Consider the following 24276-nt stretch of genomic DNA (forward strand, 5'->3'; position numbering starts at 1 on the left):
TTTCCCCCAACTCCCCTCCGCTACAACAAAATCCGCGCGGGCGGTGGACCATCAACATGAGGTTCTACATCGATAACCTCCCCGTGCTATTCCCATATCCCCGAGTATATCCAGAGCAATATGCCTACATGTGCGATCTCAAGCGCACCCTGGATCAGGGTGGCCACTGTGTCCTCGAGATGCCTTCAGGAACGGGTAAAACCATTTCTCTGCTCTCGCTCATCGTCGCTTACCAGCAGCACTATCCTGAAAAACGGAAGCTGATCTACTGTTCGCGTACCATGTCCGAGATCGAAAAGGCCTTGGCTGAACTCAAGGCGCTGATGAAGTACCGCACTACCGAGCTGGGCTACGAGGAAGAATTTCGGGGTCTTGGATTGACCAGTCGGAAAAACCTCTGTCTGCACCCGTCCGTCAAGCGAGAGAAGAGTGGTACCGTGGTAGACGCGAGATGTCGCAGCTTGACTGCTGGCTTCGTGAAGGAGAAGAAGGAGCGCGGCGAGGATGTCGAGCTTTGCGTGTACCACGAGAACCTGGATCTTCTGGAACCTCACAATCTCATACCGGCTGGTGTGTGGACTTTCGATGGCATACTGAAGTATGGTGAGCAGCAGAAACAGTGTCCTTATTTTACAGCCCGGAGAATGATGCCCTATTGCAACGTCATCATCTACTCCTACCACTACCTCTTAGATCCCAAGATCGCAGACAGAGTCTCCAAAGAACTATCCAAAGACTGCATTGTCGTTTTCGACGAAGCCCACAACATCGACAACGTGTGCATCGAATCTCTCAGCATCGATCTTACCGAGGATGTGCTCCGGAAAGCTACCAAAGGTGTCAATAACCTCGATCGCAAGATTACAGAAATGAAGACCAGTGACGCGACCAAGTTGCAGAATGAATACGCAAAGCTAGTCGAGGGTCTCAGAGCTGCCGATGAAGCGCGAAACGAAGACGCCTTCATGGCGAATCCAGCATTACCAGACGATCTCCTCACAGAAGCCGTGCCCGGTAACATACGGCGAGCAGAGCACTTCGTTGCCTTCCTCAAGCGCTTCATCGAGTATCTCAAGACGCGCATGAAGGTGCTCAACGTCGTCGCCGACACACCACCAGATTTCCTCAAACATTGCAAAGACTTGACCTTCATCGAGCGAAAACCACTCAGATTCTGCGCCGAGCGTTTGACATCACTTGTCCGCACCTTGGAACTCACTAATATTGAAGATTACCAGCCGCTCCAGGAGGTCGCTACCTTCGCCACGCTAGTAGCCACATACGAGACCGGCTTCCTCTTAATCATCGAGCCCTTCGAATCAGCGACGGCAACAGTACCAAACCCTGTTCTACATCTCACCTGCTTAGACGCGGCCATAGCCATCAAACCCGTCTTCGAGCGCTTCTACTCCGTCATCGTTACTTCCGGAACCATGTCTCCGCTGGACATGTACCCACGCATGCTCAACTTTAATACCGTTGTTCAAGAATCCTTCACCATGACACTCACACGAAAGACATTCTTACCAATGATCGTCGATCGCGGTAACGACCAGAATCAGGTCACATCGCAATTCGAACACCGCAACGACTTGCAAGTGCAGCGGAACTTTGGCAATCTGCTCATCGAGTTCTGCAAACTGACGCCAGACGGTGTCGTCGTATTCTTCCCGTCATATCTCTACATGGAGAGCATCATCTCAGCATGGCAAGGCATGGAAATTCTCGACACAGTCTGGAAGTACAAACTCATCCTCGTCGAAACACCCGACGCCCAAGAAACCGCCCTCGCGCTAGAAACATTCCGCACAGCGTGCAACAACGGCCGCGGCGCCGTCCTACTTTGTGTCGCGCGAGGAAAGGTCAGCGAAGGAATCGATTTCGACCACCACTACGGCCGCTCTGTGCTGTGTATGGGTGTACCATATCAATACACCGAATCCAGGATTCTGAAAGCGCGATTGGAGTTTCTGAGAGAGACTTACCGGATCAAAGAAGCAGACTTCCTCTCCTTCGATGCCATGCGCCACGCAGCCCAATGTCTGGGTCGCGTCATTCGCGGTAAAGACGACTACGGAGTCATGGTCCTGGCAGACAAACGCTTCAACAAGAAGCAAACCCAGCTCCCCAAATGGATCCAACAAGGCCTCGACGCTAAGAGCACAAAGCTGTCCATCGACCAGGCTGTAGGCGCCGCAAAGGCCTTCTTGAAAGATATGAGTGTCCCGTTCAGCCGAGCGGAAACAGAAGGACACTCGTCGTGGTCGCTGGAAGATCTAGAGGCGCATCAGCGCAAGAAGGAGGCTCATGGTATCAGTGGGACTGATAACCCGGCTATGCGCGCGTTGGAAGGTAGAGCCGAAGTCGAGCGCATGGAGGTTGATGAAGTGGATGAGTTTGGCGGCACGGCGGATGTTGATGCTGAGATGGCTGAGATGGCAACTGTCGACGCATAGAATGGCCCAGACGACAAGCCGATCCCTCGTGAATATCCTTACATGAAGGGCGGTGTTAGCGAGACCGGCAACTCATCATCCTAGCGCTTGGGTTGGATAACGCATTTGGGGCGCGCACAAAAGGGTGATTTGGAGTATGGCAGAAGAATAGAATTGAAGGCGCATGATAAGCCGCGGTTCTAAGATCATCCACTTGACAGAGGTATGCGTGACTTTACGGTGAGGTGCACGTCAGAGTAGGCAAGTAGAATCGGGTTACAAATATCGCATTCAACTATGAATCTGTCAGGACAGAACACCCTGCTAGGAAACCATGCACATTCCAAGCGACCGGACTCCATGCGTGCTACTTAGGAAGAAGAACCAACGCCCCAGTCCGCCATGCAGAACTCCTCAGGAAAAGAGAAACTCGGACCATATTCTGTGTTGTAGCGACAGACACCAAGAACCCTAACCACGTTCCCATCTTCTCAGTACGTTTATATCTCCATATCCATGAACAACCATTTCTTGCTTGTCAACTCTTCGCCTTGGCTGAACTCGTCGAGCGTTGTGAGGCCGAAGCCGATCCAGCCCAGGTCCTTGGTTACGTTGGCCAGAGCGGCTTGGTCGACGTCGCGGTCGATGCACAGGACGAGACGATCGCAGGAGAAGTAGTCGACTTCACAGAGTTCGAGGAGGGCCATGAGACTGTGGAACGTTAGTATATCAATACCGAGGACGCGAATATTGACTTACCCAGCCTTCAAATCTCCGTTGATGACGGATTCATCGAAGAAGATGAACATGGCCCTCTCGTCTTCCTTCTGAGCAACGAAACCCCGGAACCTGATGCCACCAACGTAGTCCCACATCTCAATGTAGTCGGCTATCGCGCCCTTCTCCTCCTCGAACCGCACCATTTCAGGCGCAGCAGAGTCGGTCGAAGAGTCCGAGTAGCGACGAGCATCGATACCATAGTCGTTGGTGATAGCGGTGGTTGCAGTCGTAGTGTTGTCATATGGCATACCCATCACTAGCGAGTTCTGGCGATGCTGGCTCCCCTCACCCAGGAATACAGATCGCAGTGTCTCGCAGAAGAGTCTCTCACACTCTCCCGTGATGGTGTATGCTGCCCCCCCTCTGCGCGCCTTGCCACCTTGGGCGGTGGACGCGTTTTTGGCGGCGAGGGGGGGACTTGAAGGGGGTGATGGAATTCCCTGTGAATGTTAGTAGTGCCACCTACATAGAATGCAAGGCGTGGACATACCGAGCTGACCTCAGGAACACCACCCGGCCCCGGCAGACGGGGTAGTGGAGTAATGGAAACCGTGAAGGCTGGCGGTAGCAGCGTTTACAGAGTAGCAGCTAGCGCGGACATTGCTCGCGGACGAGTACGAATGAATGCTACTATTACTACTCATACTACTACTGCTTCGTTTCGTCATCGCCATTGCTACAGTATTGCCACGGTTGGTTCGGTATTGGTGTAGTGGGGTAGTGGTGTCGAAGACGGTGGTGCGTAAGCGAAATTGTTCTTTGAGGTAGTTGCGGTATCGTTGTGTAACAGAGGGCTTGAGTCGACGTTGGAGTTGGGCGAAGATGAAGAGGAGTTGGGTTATAGCGCTGTGGGGTCTTTGGGGCTCGTGCACGCGTCTCGCACTCTGAATGGCCCGCCACTAGCGCTAGAATCTTCGCAATCTCGGAAGCCTCGGTTCTGCATTTTATCGTAATGACTGACGTGAGTTTGCGAATGTCGGAACCGAAATGTGAATAGCAGGGTTGCAGCATGTCACCTCGATCATATGGCACTTTTGCAGACATGGCGCGTTCTGGATGTTGCTTGAAGATTGTGTATTACTACCGCTCGTACATCTCAACCGGAACACCGTGTAACTTTTCAAAGTAGCTTCCTCAGCGAACCTTTGCTCTTTGGCAACATCGCCTCGCTATATCACTTACAGACCCGCCATATGGAAAAGACATTGGCGAAGAGGACTGAGAGATCCTTCCTCCTTGCACACATCTAATGAAACAACCCCAGATTATGCAAGTCGGATATCTCAGACGACGCGCTATGCAGTTGATACAGAGACAGAAACGGAAATGAGAATGGCGCGAACGCACGCAGGCAGGCGGAGTCCTGCATGGGAGTGGATCCGATCCTGACGGGACCAAGTGGACCCTACTGCGCGTGGAATTTTGCAGGGTCGCGTTTAACCGACAGAGATGCACTTGATGTCGAAGATCAAGTCAGAGTTAGGAGGAATGTCCGGGGGAGCACCCTTCTTGCCGTAAGCCATCGCCGCAGGGATGGTAAGACGACGCTCGCCGCCGGCGGTCATGCCAGCGACACCGACGTCCCAACCCTTGATGACTTGGCCGACACCAAGCTTGAACGAGAATGGCTTGCCCTTCTTGTTGGCTGGGTATTCGTTAGTCATGGTGGTACTATATGGAAGTTCGACAACTTACAGTCAAAGACCTTGCCGTTCTTCAGCTTGCCAATGTAGCGCATCTCGACGCGGTCGCCCTTCTTGGCGGCTTTGCCCTTGCCCTCCTTCTTGTCGTCGACGAGAACACCACTGACGGTGCGAGGTCCCTTGGCGGCCTCCTTCTTTGCCTCTGGCTTGGCGTCAACCTTGGGGGAGCCAGTTGGGCCCTGCTCAAGGTTCTTAGCGAACTGAACCTTCTTCTTGTCGCTGCTGGGGGTATCAACCTTCTCAGCCTTCTTCTCTGGCTCTGCGGCACCGGCAACAGCCTGGCCGTCGTTCTTCTTCAGCTTCTTAGCCTGCTTCTTGCTGAGCTTAGCATCACCGTTGGTCTTGCTGATCATGTCATCGAGGGTAGCATCATCCTCAGCAGCGCGCTTCTTGCTTTTCTTGCTGGCGTCAACAAGCTTGGGTGGCTCCTCATCGTCAGAGTCAACCTCAGTGATCCTGGGGTCGTTCATGCCATCGAGCTCATCATCCTCTGATTCTCCCATACCGTCGAGCTCCTCGTCTTCGGAGCCGAGATCGTAGCCGAGCTCGTCGAGACCATCGTCCTCGTCGTCTTCCTCATCATCCTCGTCGGGGAAGGCGAGGTAGTTACCGGTAACGTAAACGTCGTGAGTGCCGCTGACGGAAAGGTAGACCTCCTCACCTTGACGGACGGTGATGTCGAGCGGTTGCTGGTAGTGCTACGGAGGTATTAGATGGAGTCTGTTTGGAATTGTCATGATCAAGCATACCTTCTCGGGGTCGAGAGTGCACAGAACGAGCTCTTCAGGCTCGTCATCCTCATCCTCATCGTCCTCGTCGTCCTCGTCGCTCAAGTCGTCATCGGTGACCTTGGCCTTGCCCTTGGCCTTTCCCTTGCCGTTGGTCATGCCGTCGATGTCCATCTCATCGGCCTCAAGCTCTTCTTGCAGCTTCTTGGTGAGGGCTGCCTGCTTGGCCTTCTTTGACCGGGCAGGATCGCTGGGGCCGCCGTTCTTCTCGCTCTCGCTATCGTCGGAGTCGGACATGTCCGAATCAGCTTCAGGGAGCGCACCAGCGGCACGCAGACGAGCAGCGATAGCCTCGATGTCACCCTCCTCGTAGTCCTCATCATCATCATCGTCCGAGTCAAAGTCCATGGGCACTCGGATGAGCTTCAGAGTCGCGCGAGGGTGCTTGTGCTCGCCGTCGATTTGAGGCTCGGCATCTGGGTCGATAGCCGCCATGGTGATGCGGAACTAATCATTGTCAGTACTTTGCCATGGAATTGCGCATGCGACAGAGTTTTACTGCGAATCTTCGGCGCATAAAACTTCGTAACGCGGAGCAGGTAGAACCGGGCGTCAAGGCTACTCACAGTGGAAGACTGGTCGTCAGCAGCCAGGATGGGAAAGTTTCCAGCTGGAATGCGACGTCCGTAGACGCCTACGGGAATGGCGGACGACATCTTGGAAGTGGTCGCAAGTCTATGTCTGAGAGAGCTGACAGGATTGTTGAGAATATGAAGTCGGCGCACGTTTTTGTTGCTCAGGAAGTTGCACAGCTCGAGGACAGCTGGTAGAGCAGGATGATAACGAAAAGCGAGAAACTGAAGAGCAGCGACTTCGAGAGGTAGAAAAAGTTCGCCAAGGCCTGCAGCTTTCTCTTAGCGTGCTTTCACCGCCGGCAGAACGATCCACTTAGCGTCGCTAGCGTGACGTATTCGCGGTCCTCCAACGCGCCACGGCACGCGCCTTTCACCACCAACACCGATCTCGACATGCGGCAGCCGACGCACCTCCGCGACGCCCCATCATGACCCCGGCCCCGATGAACGCTCTTGATCCACCACACTACTGTCACCATGGGCTCGCGCCTCGAGAAGAACTCCGAGTCGGTCCGCAAGCGCATCGCCAGCCACCAGTTTGATGGCGAGGATGGAGAGGAGTACCGCGGCTCGGCCTTTGGCGGCTTTACCGACTACTTCAGGCGGAAGAAGATCAAACTGCAGAATCTCGATGCCGACATACGAAACCAGGCCGGCAACAAACCTCAAATCTTCAAGGGCGTCGTGGCGCATGTCAACGGCTACACGCAGCCATCGCTCAACGACCTGCACACCTTCATAGTCCAACACGGCGGCGGCTTCATGCAATATCTGGACGGGAAGACCACGGTCACACACATCATTGCCAGTAGTCTGACGCCGAAGAAGGTCGTCGAGTTCCGGAGATACCGAATCGTGAAGCCCGCGTGGGTCGTAGACAGCATACAAGCGGGCAAGTTGCTGCCGTGGAGCGAGTACCGAGTAGTGGATGAGGGCGAGAAGCAGAATGTGCTGGCTTTCAATAAGGGTGGCATGACCAGCACCGCGAACGTCAAGACAAGGGGTTACCGGGACCAGACTGATGCCAGCTGGTACACGAGTCAACTGAGGGGAAGCCAGGCTGGTCCGGCGAGTACACCAACACCGAGCAGCAGCATGCGCGCGCGCTTTTCGAACAAAAAGCAGCGGCTTCCTACACCGGACGATGACATTGAGGATCTGCCACCCTCCCGCGAACCCGAAGGCCTGCCCGGCCAGGCTAGATCCGCAGAGTCGAGTAAAGCTGCGAAGCTTGTCACACCACCCAAGACCAGCCCTTCACTAGCCCCGGTCCGTATAGACGATGTGCCGGACGAGGTCGACGATTGTCTCTATGCGAACCCGAGCCCTCCTCCGCCCCAGCGCGCAGAGTCAAAAGACGATACCGAAGACCAAGTTGAGAAACTGCCTCCGGTACAAGACGCTCCAAAGCCCAAGAACCGGGAGCTGACTGCGGAGGAGCACAATGCAATACTTCTACGGGATCCAAAGGTTCGCAAATCCACCGTTGTCGATCCAAATTTCCTCGAACAGTATTATCGCGAATCACGACTGCACCATCTGTCGACATGGAAAGCCGATCTCAAGTCCCAGCTGCAGGCACTAGCGAGCGAGAAGACCTCGTCACAGAGGGCCAAGCAGAAGCGCGCCCCGGGCGCTCGGCGCTATATTCTCCACGTGGACTTTGACAGTTTCTTCGCAGCAGTCAGCTTGAAGAAACACCCAGAATACAAAGACAAGCCGGCAGTTGTTGCGCATGGCCAAGGCAGCGGGTCTGAAATCGCGAGTTGCAACTATCCTGCCCGAACATTTGGTGTCAAAAACGGTATGTGGATGAAGCGGGCTCAAGAGCTTTGTCCAGACCTTAAAATCTTGCCTTATGACTTTCCCGAGTACGAAGCCACCAGCCGCGCCTTTTACGATGCCATATTGGCTAGCGGTGGTCTAGTGCAGAGTGTTAGTATCGACGAAGCGCTCATCGATGTATCGAACCTATGCATCGCTGCTGGTGGTAGTGATGGCAAACAATACTCCGAAGGCAGCAGTCATCGCGAGCAGGCGAAAGCCGAGGAAATTGCACTGAATCTACGCGACGAAGTCAGATCCAGGACTGGTTGTAACGTTTCCGTCGGCATCGGTAGCAACATCTTGCTAGCCAAAGTAGCCTTACGCAAAGCAAAGCCTGCCGGACAATACCAGATCAAACCCGAAGAGGTATTAGACTTCATAGGTCAACTTCAGGTACAAGATCTCCCAGGCGTCGCTTGGTCGATTGGAGGCAAGCTTGAGGACCAGGGAGTCCAACTCGTCAAAGACATTCGCGAGCTTACGAAAGAAAGGCTCGTTCAGATACTAGGGCCCAAGACTGGAGAGAAGCTATACGAGTACGCAAGAGGTATCGATCATCAAGAAGTAGGGGAGCAAGTCGTCCGCAAGTCTATTTCTGCCGAGGTGAACTGGGGCGTTCGCTTTGAGAACCAGGAGCAAGCTGATGAGTTCATTGCAAGCTTATGCGGAGAGCTCCAGAAGAGACTGTTGAAGGAGAGGGTAAAGGGCAAGCATTTCATGATGAAGATTATGCGACGTTCTCCAGACGCTCCTCTGGATCCTCCCAAGCATCTTGGCCACGGCAAATGCGACACGCATAATAAAAGCCTCACGCTTGGTGTCGCTACCAACGCCAAAGAAATTCTTACGAAAGAGGCATTAGGCATACTGCGCGGTTTTGGTTTCACCCCAGGTGAGCTTCGAGGCATCGGCATACAGATGACAAAACTTGAGCCTATGAAGAATGCCACGGATGGTAGTCTTGAAGGCTCACAGCGACGACTACAATTCAAAGTCGGCAACGCGGAAACAGCTCGTGTGGTGCGAGCCCCAAAAGCAGTTGAGGAAGACCCCATCCAAGACGATCCCGAGACCCCACGAAAGTCCAAAGCCTTGTCAGGAGAAGAGCATGTTCCTTTTGGCGCTCAGACACTCAATGCATCAACACCTTCACGCCGCCCGCTAAACATGTTAGGCACGCAGTTCATCATGCCCTCGCAGGTTGACCCCAAAGTACTGGCCGAGCTACCAGAGGACATTCGATCAAAACTGCTGCGCCAAACGCGTCAGTCTTCTCCTACACCTGCACGCAATGAAGACAAAAGAGGCAACCCTAGCACACCTACAAAAGCTTTGCCTTTCGCTATGACAGCACTCCCAGCCCAGTCTCAACTTGATCCTGATATACTTGCTACGCTACCAGCCGAAGTTCGTGCGGAGATACTTGCACAGTATGACGCCAGCATCACTCCCTTCTCTCCCTCTCGCCGCCCAAAGGGCGCAGACCAAACGATACTACCCCAATCGCCACGCAAGAACAGAATTATAGGTATCCCTGCGAAGAAAGCCATTGTACCTGTTAAGCGTGGTAGAGGCCGGCCACCAAGATCTGCAATGCTTGCTGCCGCTGCCCAAGCAAAGTCCATAAGTATGACTGGCAAAACTCTCACTCAAGCCAATTTCATCTCTCTCAAGAACCCCGCACGAGAAAGTGAGAGTAGAGAGAATTCCGCCGGCCCAAGCGATGATGCCTTTGAAGCGCCCACCGTACCCAAACCATCAAAGGAAGATGACCTTGACCCAGCCTTCCTCGCTGCGCTACCCGAAGACGTTCGCAAGGAAGTACTCGCACAACACAAAGCCGAGAAAATGAACGCTTTTCGCGTCTCTGTATCACGCAAGGCTAAACCTCCACCGGTCGTCGAACCGCCTACAGAACTACCCACGATCAAAGTCCCTCGCCCTGTAAAGCCGACCTTTACAACCGACAAACTCTCGGCGCTGGCGGACTTGAGGGTCGCCATGAAGCAATGGATTGGCGAGTTTACTGACGAAGGGCCGTATGGCGAAGATGTTGTTGCATTGATCAAGTATCTCAGAAAGGTCGTACTGGAAGAAAAGGATATCAGCAAGGCTGTTGGTATGGTGAAATGGATCGAGTACGTCATTAATTACGAGGCGGAAAAGGACGAAAACTTTCCGAAAGAGCCATGGGAAACAGCTCTTGCGAAGATCAAGGACGGCGTCGTCAAGGCGGTGAAAGAGAGAGGTTTGGGCCGAGTGTCTTTTGACTAGTCTATGTATGTTTCACGACCTATCACGAATGAACGAGCCATGCCACGCTGCAGTATGTGCGCCAGGTTTGGGTGACACGATAATACCCGACACTTGGGTATCACCAAGAGAGAGTACATTCCACCCAACTTCCAAGGTGCATCATGCGGTCCATAGACATGGACACAAAGGCAACTTTGCGCTAGCACCCGGCAATATGTTCAGTCATGACCTATGACAGCAGACATATGACTAGGAATCACCCCCATCGCGACATGTCGTCAAGATATTCTAGCTCTTTTTCCTGAGCTATAAAGCTACCTAGACTGTTCTACTTTATCTATTCTTCCGCACCTTCAAGCAGAAGATCGCTGAACCCATCAATCACACGTCCATACCACGTCACCAATAGTAGCCTCCAGCGGTACGTTAGCACCAGAAAGTGCCGGCCACGATGAGATTCTGGACCACACTTACGATAGCGGGATTCATGGGGGTAGTATCCACTACCGCGAATGACCTCATCCCATCAAGGGTCTCTACTGGCATTGCAGTGGCGGTGGCTCCCACCATCGTTACAAACCACGTTCCGAGATCGAAATTTCGCTATCGATCTGTCCAGTTCCTGCTTGAGAAGATAGATCAAAAACTAAACTGGATGTCCTTCGTCGGTCCTGGAGGCGAGGCAGTCGACCCCTGTGCGCCTACATCCCCCTCCGCGCCCTTCCAGGGCCTCCATCGATGGTGGCCGACAAACAAGCCTGAATTCACTGGGACCAAAGATGAGCAAATTCCCGAAAGATACCTTGAAAGGATGCCGGAGGTGAGTCTTGCAACGCTATATGATACTAGTTGAAGCATCAGGCTGACAAACATATCCCTCTAAAGCCCGATGAAAGTCTTCCGATCACTATCAACGGTCAAGATAACTGCTACTACTCGAGCGACGGCGCGCAAAAGACTTGGATCGAGTGTGACGACAAGCACTTTGAACACTGTGGTTTCGACCCGCAGATCAAAGATCCGGAGATACACTGTGATAACGGCCGTCGGTACCGTCGCGTGTTCTTTTGCGACTTTGATGAAGAGGTGCCTAAGGAATCATCCTAGCATTGGGCTGTCTGAAGAGAGTGGCTAGAGGCGCTGGGGGTAGCACTTGCCGGATCCAGGTCCTTCCAATTACACCCTTTTCGTTCATACCTGCTAGCATGACTGCCCGTTGTACTACCAGCCGCATTTCTTCTTAGCCATAGTTGATACTGTATAGGAACATGGAGACTGTGAGACATGGAAGAGCCCGCTATTCATCCAGTCTTGGTGTTACTGTGATACCTAGGTACGTTACCTGACTTACCCAGGTAGGTGCTCTACGCAGTATCAGAACATGACGCAATAATCGCGCCACGTGCTGCTCGATCACATGATCACAGCGCTGTTTCACCGTTGACGTTTGCACTCACTGTTGGCAGGCCCCCGGTTGCCGCTTCCCCACTTGCACTTCCATCATACACGATCATCAGTCATGCACCAATATAAGCTTGGGCGCTAATTTACTCGGCTCTCACCTTTGCCCGCACTTTCTTTCTGCTCTACAAAACCTGATCAAGCTACTGCCACTCAACCGCCCAAACTTACACTCGTCATGTTGTCGTGGCTCCCTTTCCTCGTTTGGCTTGTCGCGTATCTGGTCGCGCCAGGTATCGCGGTACCTCTCGAGGTACCTAGCCCGCACGCACTCTCGAACAGTACATCAATGGCAACATCTGATGGAGCGATGGTCAGTACTTCATTTCAGTGCTCCTCAACAAAGCAAGACTGACCTTAGTACAAGCATATCCGCGACCCCAGAAAACTGAACTCCATCCAAATTATCCTCAGGAAGCAATCTCGGCTCTCAGCAAGAACAGAATACTATTACCACTTCTATGAGGGCCCTTCTGGTATGGCCGCGCCACTCTGCAGCCTGGGATATGGCATGAAAGACTTCCACCCTGTCGAATCTATGGGTCCATACTACTACAAAGGCGACCCAATCAAGAAGCCCCCGTTTCCGCCGGAGGTGAGTCTGGAGAACACTGGCATGATCTGTGTCTTTTATCGATTCGTTATGAGCAGGTACTGACTTTACGCGGTATAGATGACTTTCCCTTTGGATCTCCCAGGCAAATATGTCGGCTGTCAATATACCTCAACAGGCGGCGATCCAGGCTGGCTTGACTGCGGCCCGGGTCGTGACATTCTGCATTTCGACCAAGATGAACGGTATTTAGAACCAGCCCAGGAATGCGACTGGAGAGAGAAGGCATGGGATCATCGCGGTTTCTTCGTGGATACTTAGGCTCGTCTATCAATAAGACGTTGTGCTCGAGTATGGCTGAGGCTGGAACATGCGCACAGCGCAGAGCGGAGATACTCTACATTGTGCGAAGGAATGCATGCATATGCCGCTCAGTCTCTCCTCCGTTTACTACAGTGCAATGTCTTCATACTTCCATACTACGTTTAGCTTAGCATTACTAGTGAAAGACCCTGTGTTTGTTTACAACATTCCTTTGTCTCCCGCAAACACTCGACCGCTGCTCTTCACAGCTCACCGCTTCTCTACCCCACTTTGAAGACTGATTACTTCAAGTCATCGACAAGCATTTAATCTACATCAAAGCTTCTCATCCAGCTCTCTTCCTCTAATCAGCGAAACACAAGACCCAGATCAACTTCCAATTCGCCATGCTCAACTGGCTTACTTCACTTGTCTGGCTACTTGCCTGCTTAAGCCTTGTATTAGCAGTGCCTGTCGACACGCCTGCCGGTAATGTCACATCTATAGCAAGGCGCAATACTGCGAACGTATGTTTATCAGCCCTTTTGACGCACTCCCGTAGCAATCTTGTAGCACTCTTGCTGATGAAGCTAACTAGGCATCTAAATATCCGTACTCCCTCCAGCTCATCCTAAGTAAATTCCCTGTGCGCCGATACAACTGGTTCATCTTCCAGGGACCCCAAGGAATCGCAGTGGATCCTTGCCTGGACCCTAAAGATGATCCGAACTTCGAGCGAGTCTACTTCGGAAGGGAATTAGCGGGCGAGGACGACGACATCGCCCATCCGCCGTTTCCCCCTCTCAGTGTAAGTAGAATATTCTTAAACTCTTTGCTGAGTATCGCATGCTAATTCGCACTCTCTTATAGGTATACGCTGACATCGAGTATTCCGAAGACTGCCATTACATTGGTAGCGGCGTCGACGCTGGTCAGTTTCGATGCGGAGATTACTACATCATCGATTGTGCGAAAGATCCGCGCTACAACGAGGCAACCTTCAGATGTCCGGATGGTCGGGAATATCACCGCGGATATAACTGCGAGTTCTGAGGAGACAGGCTAGATGGACCCGGGCTGATGGCAAGCGTATGTAAGGGTTAGCCGTATGGTTCAAGTAGGCTTACTTAAGTGGTCATCTCACCCAACGTATGCATGTGAGGTGAGGAATGCACTCGTCCTCAAGCAATATATTCGTCCTCAAGTAATGTATATGCCCAGGTGTCCTCAAGAAATGTACTCGTCCTCAAAAAGTGTAAGCGTAGAGACAGGCTCGTGTGCGAGTTCTGACGCGTTATTTGCCCTCTGACCCTATCTTAGCGACTGCCGTTTGCTTCATCTGAGACTAACTGCAATTGGCTACACACACGTGCTACTCTTGCGCGGTTGCCTACTTAACGCACTCACTTCTCACCACGAGCTTGTCGAGACATCGAGCCCCAACGCCAATTCAGGACATCGCGTCTCCGTTCATACACACTTCATCAACTCGACACAGCCTGCCTACGAATCAATAGCAACTATGTCCTCCTTAGTCACCTACCTCGTGTGGCTCTTCGTCGGCGTCGGCTTCGTTCTTGCCGCACCCGCTGAGCAGTTTGCAGACCACCCCACTGCCGTGAGTGCGCGATGAGAACGTCAAGCATCGTACTGACTAAGTTCAAGGGCCAGGGTCCGTATCCCTACTCCCTCCAGATCCAAGTCGAGGAGGTAGATACCAAGTACTACGTGTGGGACATCTTCCAAGGACCTAGCGGCGTAGCCGTGAACCCTTGTGGAGACACTCGCTTCGAGAAGGTCTATCATGGCGAGCCCGGATGGCACACCAACAAGCCAGACATGGACAGCCCTCCTTACCCTCAGAACTACTTGCCGTTCGTCCCCGAGGTGAGTTGGCTGCTATCTTTAGACGCTCACCGTACATACACTAACTCACTTCTAGTTTGAGGTTCCGATCGAGTACGGCAACCGCGGTGACTGTGCCTACCACGCCACTGGCAAAGACGCGGGCCAGTTCCGTTGCGGCGACTACTACATAATCGACTGCGCCAAGGACCCTCGATATGGACACCAAGTTTCCTGCGGTAACCCGCGTCCACGCTACGCTGTGGCCTGGTACTGCGAGTTCTAGAGGTTGGATAACCAATCTGATCAAGAGCGATCGGAAGGGTGGGCAAGGCGCAGCTTGAGATGTGACTACAAGTCTCCTGCCTCCTATAGATGTGGGAACACTGAGCCATTCTACGTAGAACCAATGAATGTATGAAGAAGGCTCTCACTATCGCTCTCAGTCTCACTCTAATTACCCTGTATGGCAAAGCGCGAAGAGCTGCCGCCTAACTTGGTCGTTCGCACGTCCCCTTCCGCCCGCCTTTTCGCCTGCCTTTTCGCCTGCCTTAATTTTGCCCACTAGAGCCGTCAGGTGCTCGCTTCTTAGCCAAGAGATCATAGAATATATATGTAGCTCACAATGGCTCTCGCTCAGCCTCTATCCCTAATACAAAGCTTATCCTGAAGACCTGGACGAAACGCACAATACTGTCTCCCTCAACATGCTCGCGTGGCTCACCCTCCTCATGGGCCTATCCATCAGTCTACTATTCGGCGCGACCACTGCCTCATCTGCCCAGTTCTTGAGCCCCGAGGCGCAGGCTAATCGCACCGCACATGGTCTGGTACGTATGCATTATGTTCTGGGACGCGGTGCTCTACTGACCTTATGTTAGCAAGCTGATGTGTTCACCAATTCGGTTCAGATCATCCTTGAGCGTTACTCGATTGCGGACTTCTACTGGTCGTTGTATCTAGGTCCTTATGGTGTGAAGATGAATGCCTGCAAACCAGGAGACTTCAAGCTCGGCTCGCAGATAGGTGATTTCGACTACGATCGCAACGACATCAACAACCCCCCAAACCCACCCGCGGTAAGTGAATTCATCGATTGCAGCTTGGAAGTGCACGTGAAACTGACCACAGCGTAGACGGAGCTACCTGTTCCCGAGTGGATGGGCCGCAAGGACTGCAACTGGAAGACCAACGGTCACGGTGATGTCGGTCAGTTCGTATGTGGCGACTGGATGATCTACGACTGTGAGCGAGATGCGAGTTGGAACGATGGAGCGATCTCATGTACCGGCCAAGGTTGGTCGTACCATCGGGGATACGCCTGCAATTTCTAGGCTGGGGCCTTTCGTGCGCTGCATAACTTGGCAAAAGAGTCTTTCGTCGCTTGAGTAATGTGGTGGACGGTCTTGGGATTGGGATCTTTCTGTCTGCAACAGGGCGGAACATTAGATTTCCTCTTAGAAGCCGGACAGCTAGTTACCATCTTAGACACTTAGTGAATCGAATTGCGTATCGCTTCTAGATACACATGCTTATATTCTACTTGTTTTACAGTGCGCTAGTAGGCAAAAGAAAGCGCTTTCCTATTTATTTGCTTATATAGTCTTAGTGTGTGTTATTTATCTCTTAAAAGAACTTTATATTTAATATACTAGTACTAGATAAACTAGATAATCTAAATAATTAACTAGATAACTTATTACTTATAATAGCTACTTAGCTATTTTTATTATATTTCTTTACTTTTTTTATTTATACTAATATTAAATAAAGATTTTATATTTAGCTAAAATAGCTAGTACTTACTTATATTATACTTTATTATTAAATATAGTATTTAAAATAGCTTACTTATAAAGTATTAGCTAAAAGCTTAGTAGTTAAAGTTAATAAACTAAATTTAATACTACTACTCTTTTAGTAATTAAAAAGTTCTTAGCTACTAAGTTATTACTTATAAAATATTAGCTATATATACTATATTTATATTTTTAGTATATATAATATACTTTAAATCTTTTTAAAAAAAAAAAAGTACTTTTTAATATTTTAAATTTTTATATAATATAATAGTATAGTAGTAAAACTTTTAAAAAAAATAAGTTTAAAAATAATAATAAAATAGTAATAAGTAAATTTTAACTTTACTATTTTTTTTTTTACTATAGTAAACTTTATAAAAAATAAATATATTATTAAAATATTAAATAGTAGTAATATACTATAAAAGCTAAGCTTAGTAGCTAAGTTAATAGTAAGTATATTAAAAGCTATAGTTATACGTATATAATATACTTAAAAAGTAGTACTTATAGTAGTTACTTTTTATATTTTTTTTTTTAACTTATACTTATATATAATTTTTTTTTTAGTTACTATTTACTTTATTTTATAGTACTATAATAATATAAAGTAAAATAAGCTACTTATAACTTTTATAGTATTAATAACTTTAATAAAAAGATACTTTTATAAATAAGAGAAATTATAAGTATAAGACACTGTCTCTTAAGAGTGTTACTGCTTACGTGGCAACTAATTAGTTCACTTCCGCTTACAGTACATAAACTCGTCCCGCTGCTCGAGCTAACTCCCCTCTCCCTAACGGCTCTCAAAATCAAGAAGCAAGTAGCACGTTGACTTCTACGCCGTTAAACATGCGGACGCTCGCCACATTGCTTGTCAGCCCAGTCACCATCTTCCTCGGCACGACTTCTGCTACCCCCATCAAGTACACCGGCGTACAGAGATCCGAAAATGGTACCGATTGGCGCCCCTCAGTGGGTATCCTGAGTACCAAGATCGACTTCATCGCTAAATACGAGGTAGGACTACTACGACTCCTCGGTCCAGATCCTCCTCCTCCGATCCTCCGGTACAGAGTACTATTGGCAAATGTACCAAGGCCCAGCCCTGGTATCTGTGGATCCTTGCGGCTACCCAGACCCCTTTAAGGTCGCGGATTTTAAAGGCGTGTACCATTACGGACGAGACGCGATTGACAACCCTCCGCAAGCTCCTGCTGTAAGTCATGACATCTCTTGCGCAAGTTTATGCCAGATCACAGAGATACGCTGTAGCTGACAGCACATTCTCAGATGGATCTCAAGTTATTGAAGTGGATGGACCATGATGATTGCGTGTGGAGAACGCAAGGTAACGGAGACGTTGGGCATGTAGTGTGTGGTGATTGGTTGGATATGCCCTGCGAGGTGGATGGTTCATACAACCAAGGCGTGTTGAACTGCCATGGGAGGTCTTTCCATCGTATGTACGCTTGTAGGTACTGAGCGCGGGTGAACGAGGTGCTGGTTGCAAGCGGGTCAACTTCGGGGTCGCGTCAGGGAAACTCGGGGGGCTGGTAGGCGCTTCTGATCGAGGCCCCACATTCCACAGCTTTGGGTACTCGCAGTGTGCACATTGCGATGGCGTGGTTTGCATGACCAGATATCCTGTTCATTAACATTTCCATGCGCACCTGACTATCGCTTGCCAACCTTTGAGAATTTCGAGGACAAGCCTTCGGCCTCGCGGTTGGGGGAAGAAGAGACGTGAGCTGGAGCGTGCGCGATCATCAATGACGACATTTACTAAGCCCGGAATGGTTAACATGCATAGCCCTCTTCCCGAGGTCGCGAAGTGAGTTCAGTTTCGACCTTTTCCTCATCGTCTACATCTTTGCCAATTGTACTTTTCGAATTCCCAGAATTCGCATACCCCGATACCCAGCGCACGAGTATCACATTAGTCGAGGTTAAAGTTTTGGCTTCTTCCGAGTATTCACTAGACTACGAGCCGAATGCGAGTATAGTATGATGCCGTATCGGTGCAGCCGAGGATGTCTTTTCGTCTTCGTCGATATGGTTGGTTGATAGTATCAAGTAGCAGGACATGAACAGGATGGTTATAAGGACGTCCAGAATTTCTGGCATATGAACTTCCCCCTCACAATCATCAGTGTCAACACCGGATCGCTTATACTTTTCGAGCTTTTTGGGATAATCTTTTTCTTCTTACGACCTACTAGCTGCCTCGCGATATGGAAGCTCCTCTATTCTATTCGTCCAAAGGGCCAGAAAATGCTACCGCCTTCGTCAACGGACGAGTATACACCGTGGACGATGCGCAACCATGGGTTGAAGCCTTCATCGTCAATCCCGACGGCAAGTTTGAAGCTGTCGGCTCGAACGAGGAGATCAGAACCATTGCTAAAAGAAGAGGACTCGTTCAGTACCAACTACAAGAGAAATTTGTCATGCCCGGTATCCACGACGCTCATACTCACCTCTTAGCGGCTGGATGCCAGCGCACTGGGGAAGCACACGTCGGCTGGGATAGCACCGACAAGACCCTCGCCAGCAACATCAAGTCAGCTTCCTGTGCCTGCGCTTTTTCAAATGTCATGGGCAACTGGATTATAGGCAACTTTTACCAGGCAAGCAACTTTGCCGATGGCATTCCCGACAGAAAATACCTCGATGAGCTGTACCCCGACGACCCCGTAATCGTGCGCGAAATATCCTGCCATCGAATTCTCGTGAATTCTGCTGGGTTGCGTGAGATGGGTATCGACGACGACGTCAAGGACCCGCCTGGGGGTTTCTTCTTTCGTCGAACTGATGGCACACTCACCGGAGAGATTGTCGAGGCTGCAACAACTCCAATCTGGCGTGGTCTACCGCGCACACCACTCAGCTATGCCAAGACTGTCATCGAGTTTGCCATGTCTGAATGTCATAGGTATGGCATTACATCCGTGCAAGAGGCATCGGCCAACACCGTCTATCTGCACGCCGTGCGTGAGCTGGAAGCGGAGAATCGCCTGCCTCTAAACATACACACACACATTGTTGCCGCACCGGAGAAAGCTCACGAGCGCGAGGAATCACTGGCAGCTCTGCTCAATGTTGCAGAAGCTTTTGAGAGCAAACATGTTCACACGAGCTTTGTCAAGTTCTTCCTCGACGGCGCTCCGCTTCCTCCACAGTCCACCCAATGCAATTTGAACGACCATGGAGCGCCCGATGCTAAGCATTTGCTGTTGAGCTACGACAAGCTACTCGAACAAGTTCTCAAATACGATGCTCGGAACATGACATGCAAGATCCACGCCGCAGGCGAGGGAAGCTTGCGGCTTGCGCTGGACGCCTACGAGGCTGTGCGAAAGAACAACCCCAACGGTCCCAAGCACGAGGTTGCGCATTGTAATGCAGTCCATCCAGGTATGTGAAGCCATCCCTGGGCATCCTTCGCGAGATCTTCATGCTAGCAAACTAACTTATGCTGTAGATGACATCCCACGGATCGCACGCCTGGGCCTTACCGCCGAAATGTCCCCGGCAATTTGGCACCATCCCATTGTGCAAGCAGCGCCCCATCTGCTCAAGTGGCCCTTCAACGATATTCTGGCTACGGGCGCTCGTATGACGATTGGCACGGATTGGATCTTGACTCCCAACCCGAGTTTGTTCGATCCACTTGCACACCTGGTGGAGAGACTTGAAGTGCCTGAAACACCAGCCCATAAGGGATTGAACAAAAGGCTGGTAGCCGCTGCAACGCTCTGCCGTATGATCACGTTGGGAGGTGCAGAAGCGGTGGGAAGAAGTCGCACGCAGGGCAGCATTGAAGTTGGGAAGATGGCAAACTTCATTGCTGTTGACCAGGACTTGAGTCAGGGAGAGTTTGCTGGAGCTACAGTCTTGAAGACTTGGTTTGAGGGACGACAGGTGTATAGTTCTGTGCCGGGCCAGTTGGGGTTGAAATGTTGATGGCTTGGCCTTCTGTAGATTAGCCCCGCCATCAGCGCATTTCATTTCCAGCAATGAAGAGATCCGCGACTTTGGCTATCCTCGCCTCAGTGATTGGCATCTTCAGTCTCAATCTTCTCTTCTTCATCGACTTCTCCAACCAGTGTGTATCCTTGAGGTTCCTTCACAGCCGCAACGAATATAACGCTCCCCACGATCAATGCCGCACCAGCGAACTTCCACCATCCCGGCTCCAGTCTCCATACAATCTTATCCGCTAACATAGCGAACACCACCTGCAGGTTTACTATGTGAAGCGCTCTCTTCGAATCGCCGGTCATCAAGCTCGCTGCCAGGAGCCAATGCATAGCGAACCCCAATATGCCCAACACGCACACGAACAGCCATCCTACGGCGGTAGATGGGAAATTCAAGCCTTGTTGCTGTATGATGAGCGATGCGCCGCTGAGTAGCGTACATATGGGGGCAAAGTATGCAACCGTTGTCATCGGGTGTGCGTGCTCTCCTAGACACGACATCGTTAAGAAAGAGACTGCGCCGCCGAAGACACCGATGAGTGCCGCAGCAATGGCCAGCGCATGTTCTCTAGGCGTATTCGTTATATGAGCGCTCCATGGCTGCAATACACAGAGTACGCCAATGACCGCAATTAGAGCAGCGAGAATTTGAGCGACAGAGCAGCGCTGCTGACCTGGTAATAAGCCGAGGAGAAGGGCAGCGAGAATTGGCGCGAGGAAGTTGATCAGTGTCGCCTCAGCTAATGCGAGATAGCGTAGAGAGACGTAGAAGCCCCAGATACCGAAGAAACCCGCAACGCCTCTTACGATGAGTAGAGGGCGCAGCTTGGGAGGACCGAATGCACCACCAGGAATGGCTGTCGGGGACAGTAATATGTACGTCCATGACATAATGGTGATTATCGACATCATTACAATGAGTATCTGGAGAACATAAGTATTTGCGTAGATGGGCGGGTAGCATATTCCCATACCTCGGAAGTACCGACTGTTGTGGTGCCTGAGCCGCCGCTACGCTGCGTTCCCAGGATGCGCCCCAATGTCGCCAAGATGGTGGAGCATACTTGCGCCGAGAGCATAAGAAAAATACCGGCATTATTGTGAAGGAAAAGATCGGCGCTGCTCGCAACACCACAGATTCTGTTTGTTATTGATGTAGCTGAAATCATGGTGTTGTGATGGGGAAGGTACGGAAAGCTCTCCGATGGAAGACGAGCTCGAAATGCAGGAATGTGAGACTTTACGTGTATTTGATGCGTTTCACGCCTCCTTTCAGCACGACCTTTTCAACTGCGCAGCGAAATAACTCTTGAATTCTTCACCCTTGGTCGCGTAGATTAAAGAAGGAATTATGTGCCTTGAAACTCAACAATTCGGCGTTGGTGCGCTCTGCCGCACGTGCATCAACGAATTTCGGTTTGCGCAAAAGCTGCATCATGATGTTTCTGTCAACATACTCAACAGGAGGTCGTTCCATCTGCCTCAACCGCGGTTGACGATGAAGTTGAACTTGTCAATTACCACCTCGTTAGCAAAGACGAGGGTCCGAAATGTATATCCAGCCCACTGCCAATAACGGGACCCCAGCCATCGTTGCAGCATCGAGCAAAAGTCCTACATGCGCCAAAAGGTTATCGCTAAATGTGTGCGACACTCACTATGGCTGTGAGCCTTCACCAGTGGCTTCTCATACCTTCTCTTGGCCTTGGCCCCGTCCTTGGGCAGAATGCGTGCTATCTTCCCATGCCTCCTTCGTGATGCGCCAGATCCACTCATTCCCAAAGAGCTTATCTTTTATTCCCTCAGCCGGGAACCCGAACTTCTTGTTCATCAACCCCTTGAACGCCGTATTAGCATCTACACAAGCTATGTGTATCTCATCCATGCCTAGGACAGCGAAGCCATAATCAATGACCATACATAACGACTCATAGCCGTAGCCTGAGCCACGATAAAACGTGTCCAACATCAAGCCTGCGTCGCCAATCAGCTTGCCATCAGTCTTTCTTCTGCCAATCCAGCCCAAGCCGCCGGTGCCGACAGTCTTCCCATCTATCTCGATAGCGATGTTGGCACGCTGCAGTGGTAGATCGACGACCTGCCATTGCTTGATCAAATGCTCAATGGCGTCACTACTGTCAAGACCGGCACATGACTTGTCGTGCTGGACATTGCGATAGTCGGTGAAGAGTCGTAGGAGTGCAGAAGCGTCGTTCGTGTTAGGAAGGCGGAGATGCAGTTGGGGAAACGTAAGCGATGTGATACGTAAGTCGCTTTCACCTTCGGACGATAGATTCGTCGAATGTGTGTAGAAGACGGTACTACCGGTAGCGACAAGCGCAGGGTATTCAGTCCCTGCAGGCATGGTCTCGGGGTTTCGACGGGCTGGGTAACACTCAGAGAACCGGAGGTTTGCGCAATCGACTAGTGTGGTGTATGCAGATGGGTGCGCATACATCAGCTTCTTCGTCGATGCAACGTACGTTGGGCGTGATTGTGCCCGCTTCCGATGACGTGACGGCGTTCATCCGCGTTGACTTTAGGTATGATGGCAGCCAACAGATCAAGGCCTTGTTTGTTTCTGCTGAGTAGACTGACTGCTGACTGCGATCACAATACTTGCCGTAGTCGGTGAAGCTCGGTGAGGCTCCGACGAGGGTATTCCTATGGGTGATGGTGTGCGGCACATTTGCGGCATGGGGCTTGGTGCCTCTACGCTATCCTGGAAATGGAAAATTGCACGTGGCCCCAGCTCAAACGTGAAAACAAAGGAGATGACGGCACCTGCATGCTTTAACACCACCTTCCTCCTTGTGCATATGCCGGAGTGGAGTGTATGCAAACATCATCTCCAAGGTTCCAGAGCCCGATAGGGCTTGCTCTTCCACCAAAAACATGCTGTGGGTAGCTGGCAAAGGGTTTTAGGTCAGCTCAATTCTAGCTTTCACCATCGTGCTGAAGCCTGTACATATCAGAGCTCACGACAACTTCAACGACGTACAACGTCTTGCATTACAATGTCTCTTCTCTGACCTTTGTACCAGGTTGTCCACATTGGGCTGACATAGTAGCGGCTATTGCACGCATGCTGGACGAACGGAGAGTGGCGGTGTCAGAGCATCGCTAGGTACCAGATTATCGCGTCGCCATCCCCAACAGACTACGTATATGTACACCCATTCGTTTGATGCCTGTCGCACGAATCCCGGGGTACCAGACGCCGTGTGATCATCGCCAAAATTTGTCTCGCATTCGCATTAGACTAGAGATAAACTACTGCGCGACTATGCGTGGAACTCATTTCCTCTACACGACCGCTGTGGCAGTATACTGTGATTCGAAGCAACGTGGATGGTGAGATGGGTCACAGTCTTGCTACTATAGAAGGATTGGCTCTCGCCGCAAGGGTGTCGGCTCAGATGCACTGAACGCGCAACGCAGATCTTCCAGTCGCCACTTGCAAGACAAGATACACTTTCAAAGAGATCTGTCAATGGAAATTGTCGAGGCTAAACCTGTAAAACCGCCTACAGACTTCCATTGCGTCGCTTATCTGAGTATGTGCTTCGTCTCTAAGCATGTCTTTAGCTGACAGCGTACAAATCCTTTGACGATGACGATGATGATGTTGAGGCCCTTCTTGTGGCTTGCAGGGGGCTTCTGATTCAAAGAAGCATCGGAAAAAGTAAGACATAGTCTACAGACACGGCATCCACTTGGCTAACAGCCATGATCGCTTGAGGTGATGATGGTCGCGGTGCAGCTGCAGGAAGTAGACATGTTCCAGCATTTCCTACACCGCCGTATATAAGACTCAACCTCTGCGTCTATTCTAGCTAAAGGATTCTTCAGTATCGACCGTCTGATCCAGAGTACATAAGATCATTTTCCACTGCATCCCGCAAGAAGTCATTGCCTTCAACCCCAGCTTCTGATTACTTGTGGAAAGACTCAACCAGAGT

The 24276-nt window shown here is 51.0% G+C and overlaps 8 protein-coding genes across 8 annotated transcripts; 4 read left to right on the plus strand and 4 right to left on the minus strand.

Annotated features, from left to right (window-relative positions):
- Positions 1-56: 56 nt before the first annotated feature.
- On the plus strand, positions 57-2456 carry RAD15 (DNA-dependent ATPase of the nucleotide excision repair factor 4 complex; the record flags this gene model as incomplete). Its single annotated transcript, XM_051491700.1, has 1 exon — positions 57-2456. The coding sequence occupies one exon, from the start codon at positions 57-59 to the stop codon at positions 2454-2456; it is 2400 nt and encodes a 799-aa protein (XP_051357212.1).
- A 479-nt stretch (positions 2457-2935) lies between these two features.
- On the minus strand, positions 2936-3469 carry J4E92_000282 (uncharacterized protein; the record flags this gene model as incomplete). Its single annotated transcript, XM_051491701.1, has 2 exons — positions 2936-3146; positions 3195-3469. The coding sequence occupies 2 exons, from the start codon at positions 3467-3469 to the stop codon at positions 2936-2938; spliced, it is 486 nt and encodes a 161-aa protein (XP_051357213.1).
- A 1182-nt stretch (positions 3470-4651) lies between these two features.
- J4E92_000283 (uncharacterized protein) lies at positions 4652-6362 on the minus strand (the record flags this gene model as incomplete). Its single annotated transcript, XM_051491702.1, has 4 exons — positions 4652-4860; positions 4911-5616; positions 5668-6153; positions 6273-6362. The coding sequence occupies 4 exons, from the start codon at positions 6360-6362 to the stop codon at positions 4652-4654; spliced, it is 1491 nt and encodes a 496-aa protein (XP_051357214.1).
- Positions 6363-6758: 396 nt separating this feature from the next.
- J4E92_000284 (uncharacterized protein) lies at positions 6759-10382 on the plus strand (the record flags this gene model as incomplete). The annotated part of the gene is made up of 1 exon (XM_051491703.1): positions 6759-10382. One exon carries the CDS (start codon positions 6759-6761, stop codon positions 10380-10382), a length of 3624 nt encoding a protein of 1207 aa, XP_051357215.1.
- Positions 10383-14203: 3821 nt separating this feature from the next.
- On the plus strand, positions 14204-14812 carry J4E92_000285 (uncharacterized protein; the record flags this gene model as incomplete). Its single annotated transcript, XM_051491704.1, has 3 exons — positions 14204-14299; positions 14347-14568; positions 14624-14812. The coding sequence occupies 3 exons, from the start codon at positions 14204-14206 to the stop codon at positions 14810-14812; spliced, it is 507 nt and encodes a 168-aa protein (XP_051357216.1).
- Positions 14813-15233: 421 nt separating this feature from the next.
- J4E92_000286 (uncharacterized protein) lies at positions 15234-20297 on the plus strand (the record flags this gene model as incomplete). Its single annotated transcript, XM_051491705.1, has 7 exons — positions 15234-15360; positions 15412-15605; positions 15663-15743; positions 17356-17550; positions 17625-17682; positions 18597-19748; positions 19816-20297. The coding sequence occupies 7 exons, from the start codon at positions 15234-15236 to the stop codon at positions 20295-20297; spliced, it is 2289 nt and encodes a 762-aa protein (XP_051357217.1).
- Positions 20298-20383: 86 nt separating this feature from the next.
- Positions 20384-21483, minus strand: J4E92_000287 (uncharacterized protein; the record flags this gene model as incomplete). The annotated part of the gene is made up of 2 exons (XM_051491706.1): positions 20384-21238; positions 21289-21483. 2 exons carry the CDS (start codon positions 21481-21483, stop codon positions 20384-20386), a joined length of 1050 nt encoding a protein of 349 aa, XP_051357218.1.
- A 518-nt stretch (positions 21484-22001) lies between these two features.
- Positions 22002-22679, minus strand: J4E92_000288 (uncharacterized protein; the record flags this gene model as incomplete). The annotated part of the gene is made up of 1 exon (XM_051491707.1): positions 22002-22679. The coding sequence occupies one exon, from the start codon at positions 22677-22679 to the stop codon at positions 22002-22004; it is 678 nt and encodes a 225-aa protein (XP_051357219.1).
- Between the last annotated feature and the right edge of the window lie 1597 nt (positions 22680-24276).

Source organism: Alternaria infectoria, assembly GCF_024043175.1.
Source record: "Alternaria infectoria strain BMP 0036 chromosome Unknown scaffold_1, whole genome shotgun sequence".
Classification (NCBI taxonomy): domain Eukaryota; kingdom Fungi; phylum Ascomycota; class Dothideomycetes; order Pleosporales; family Pleosporaceae; genus Alternaria; species Alternaria infectoria.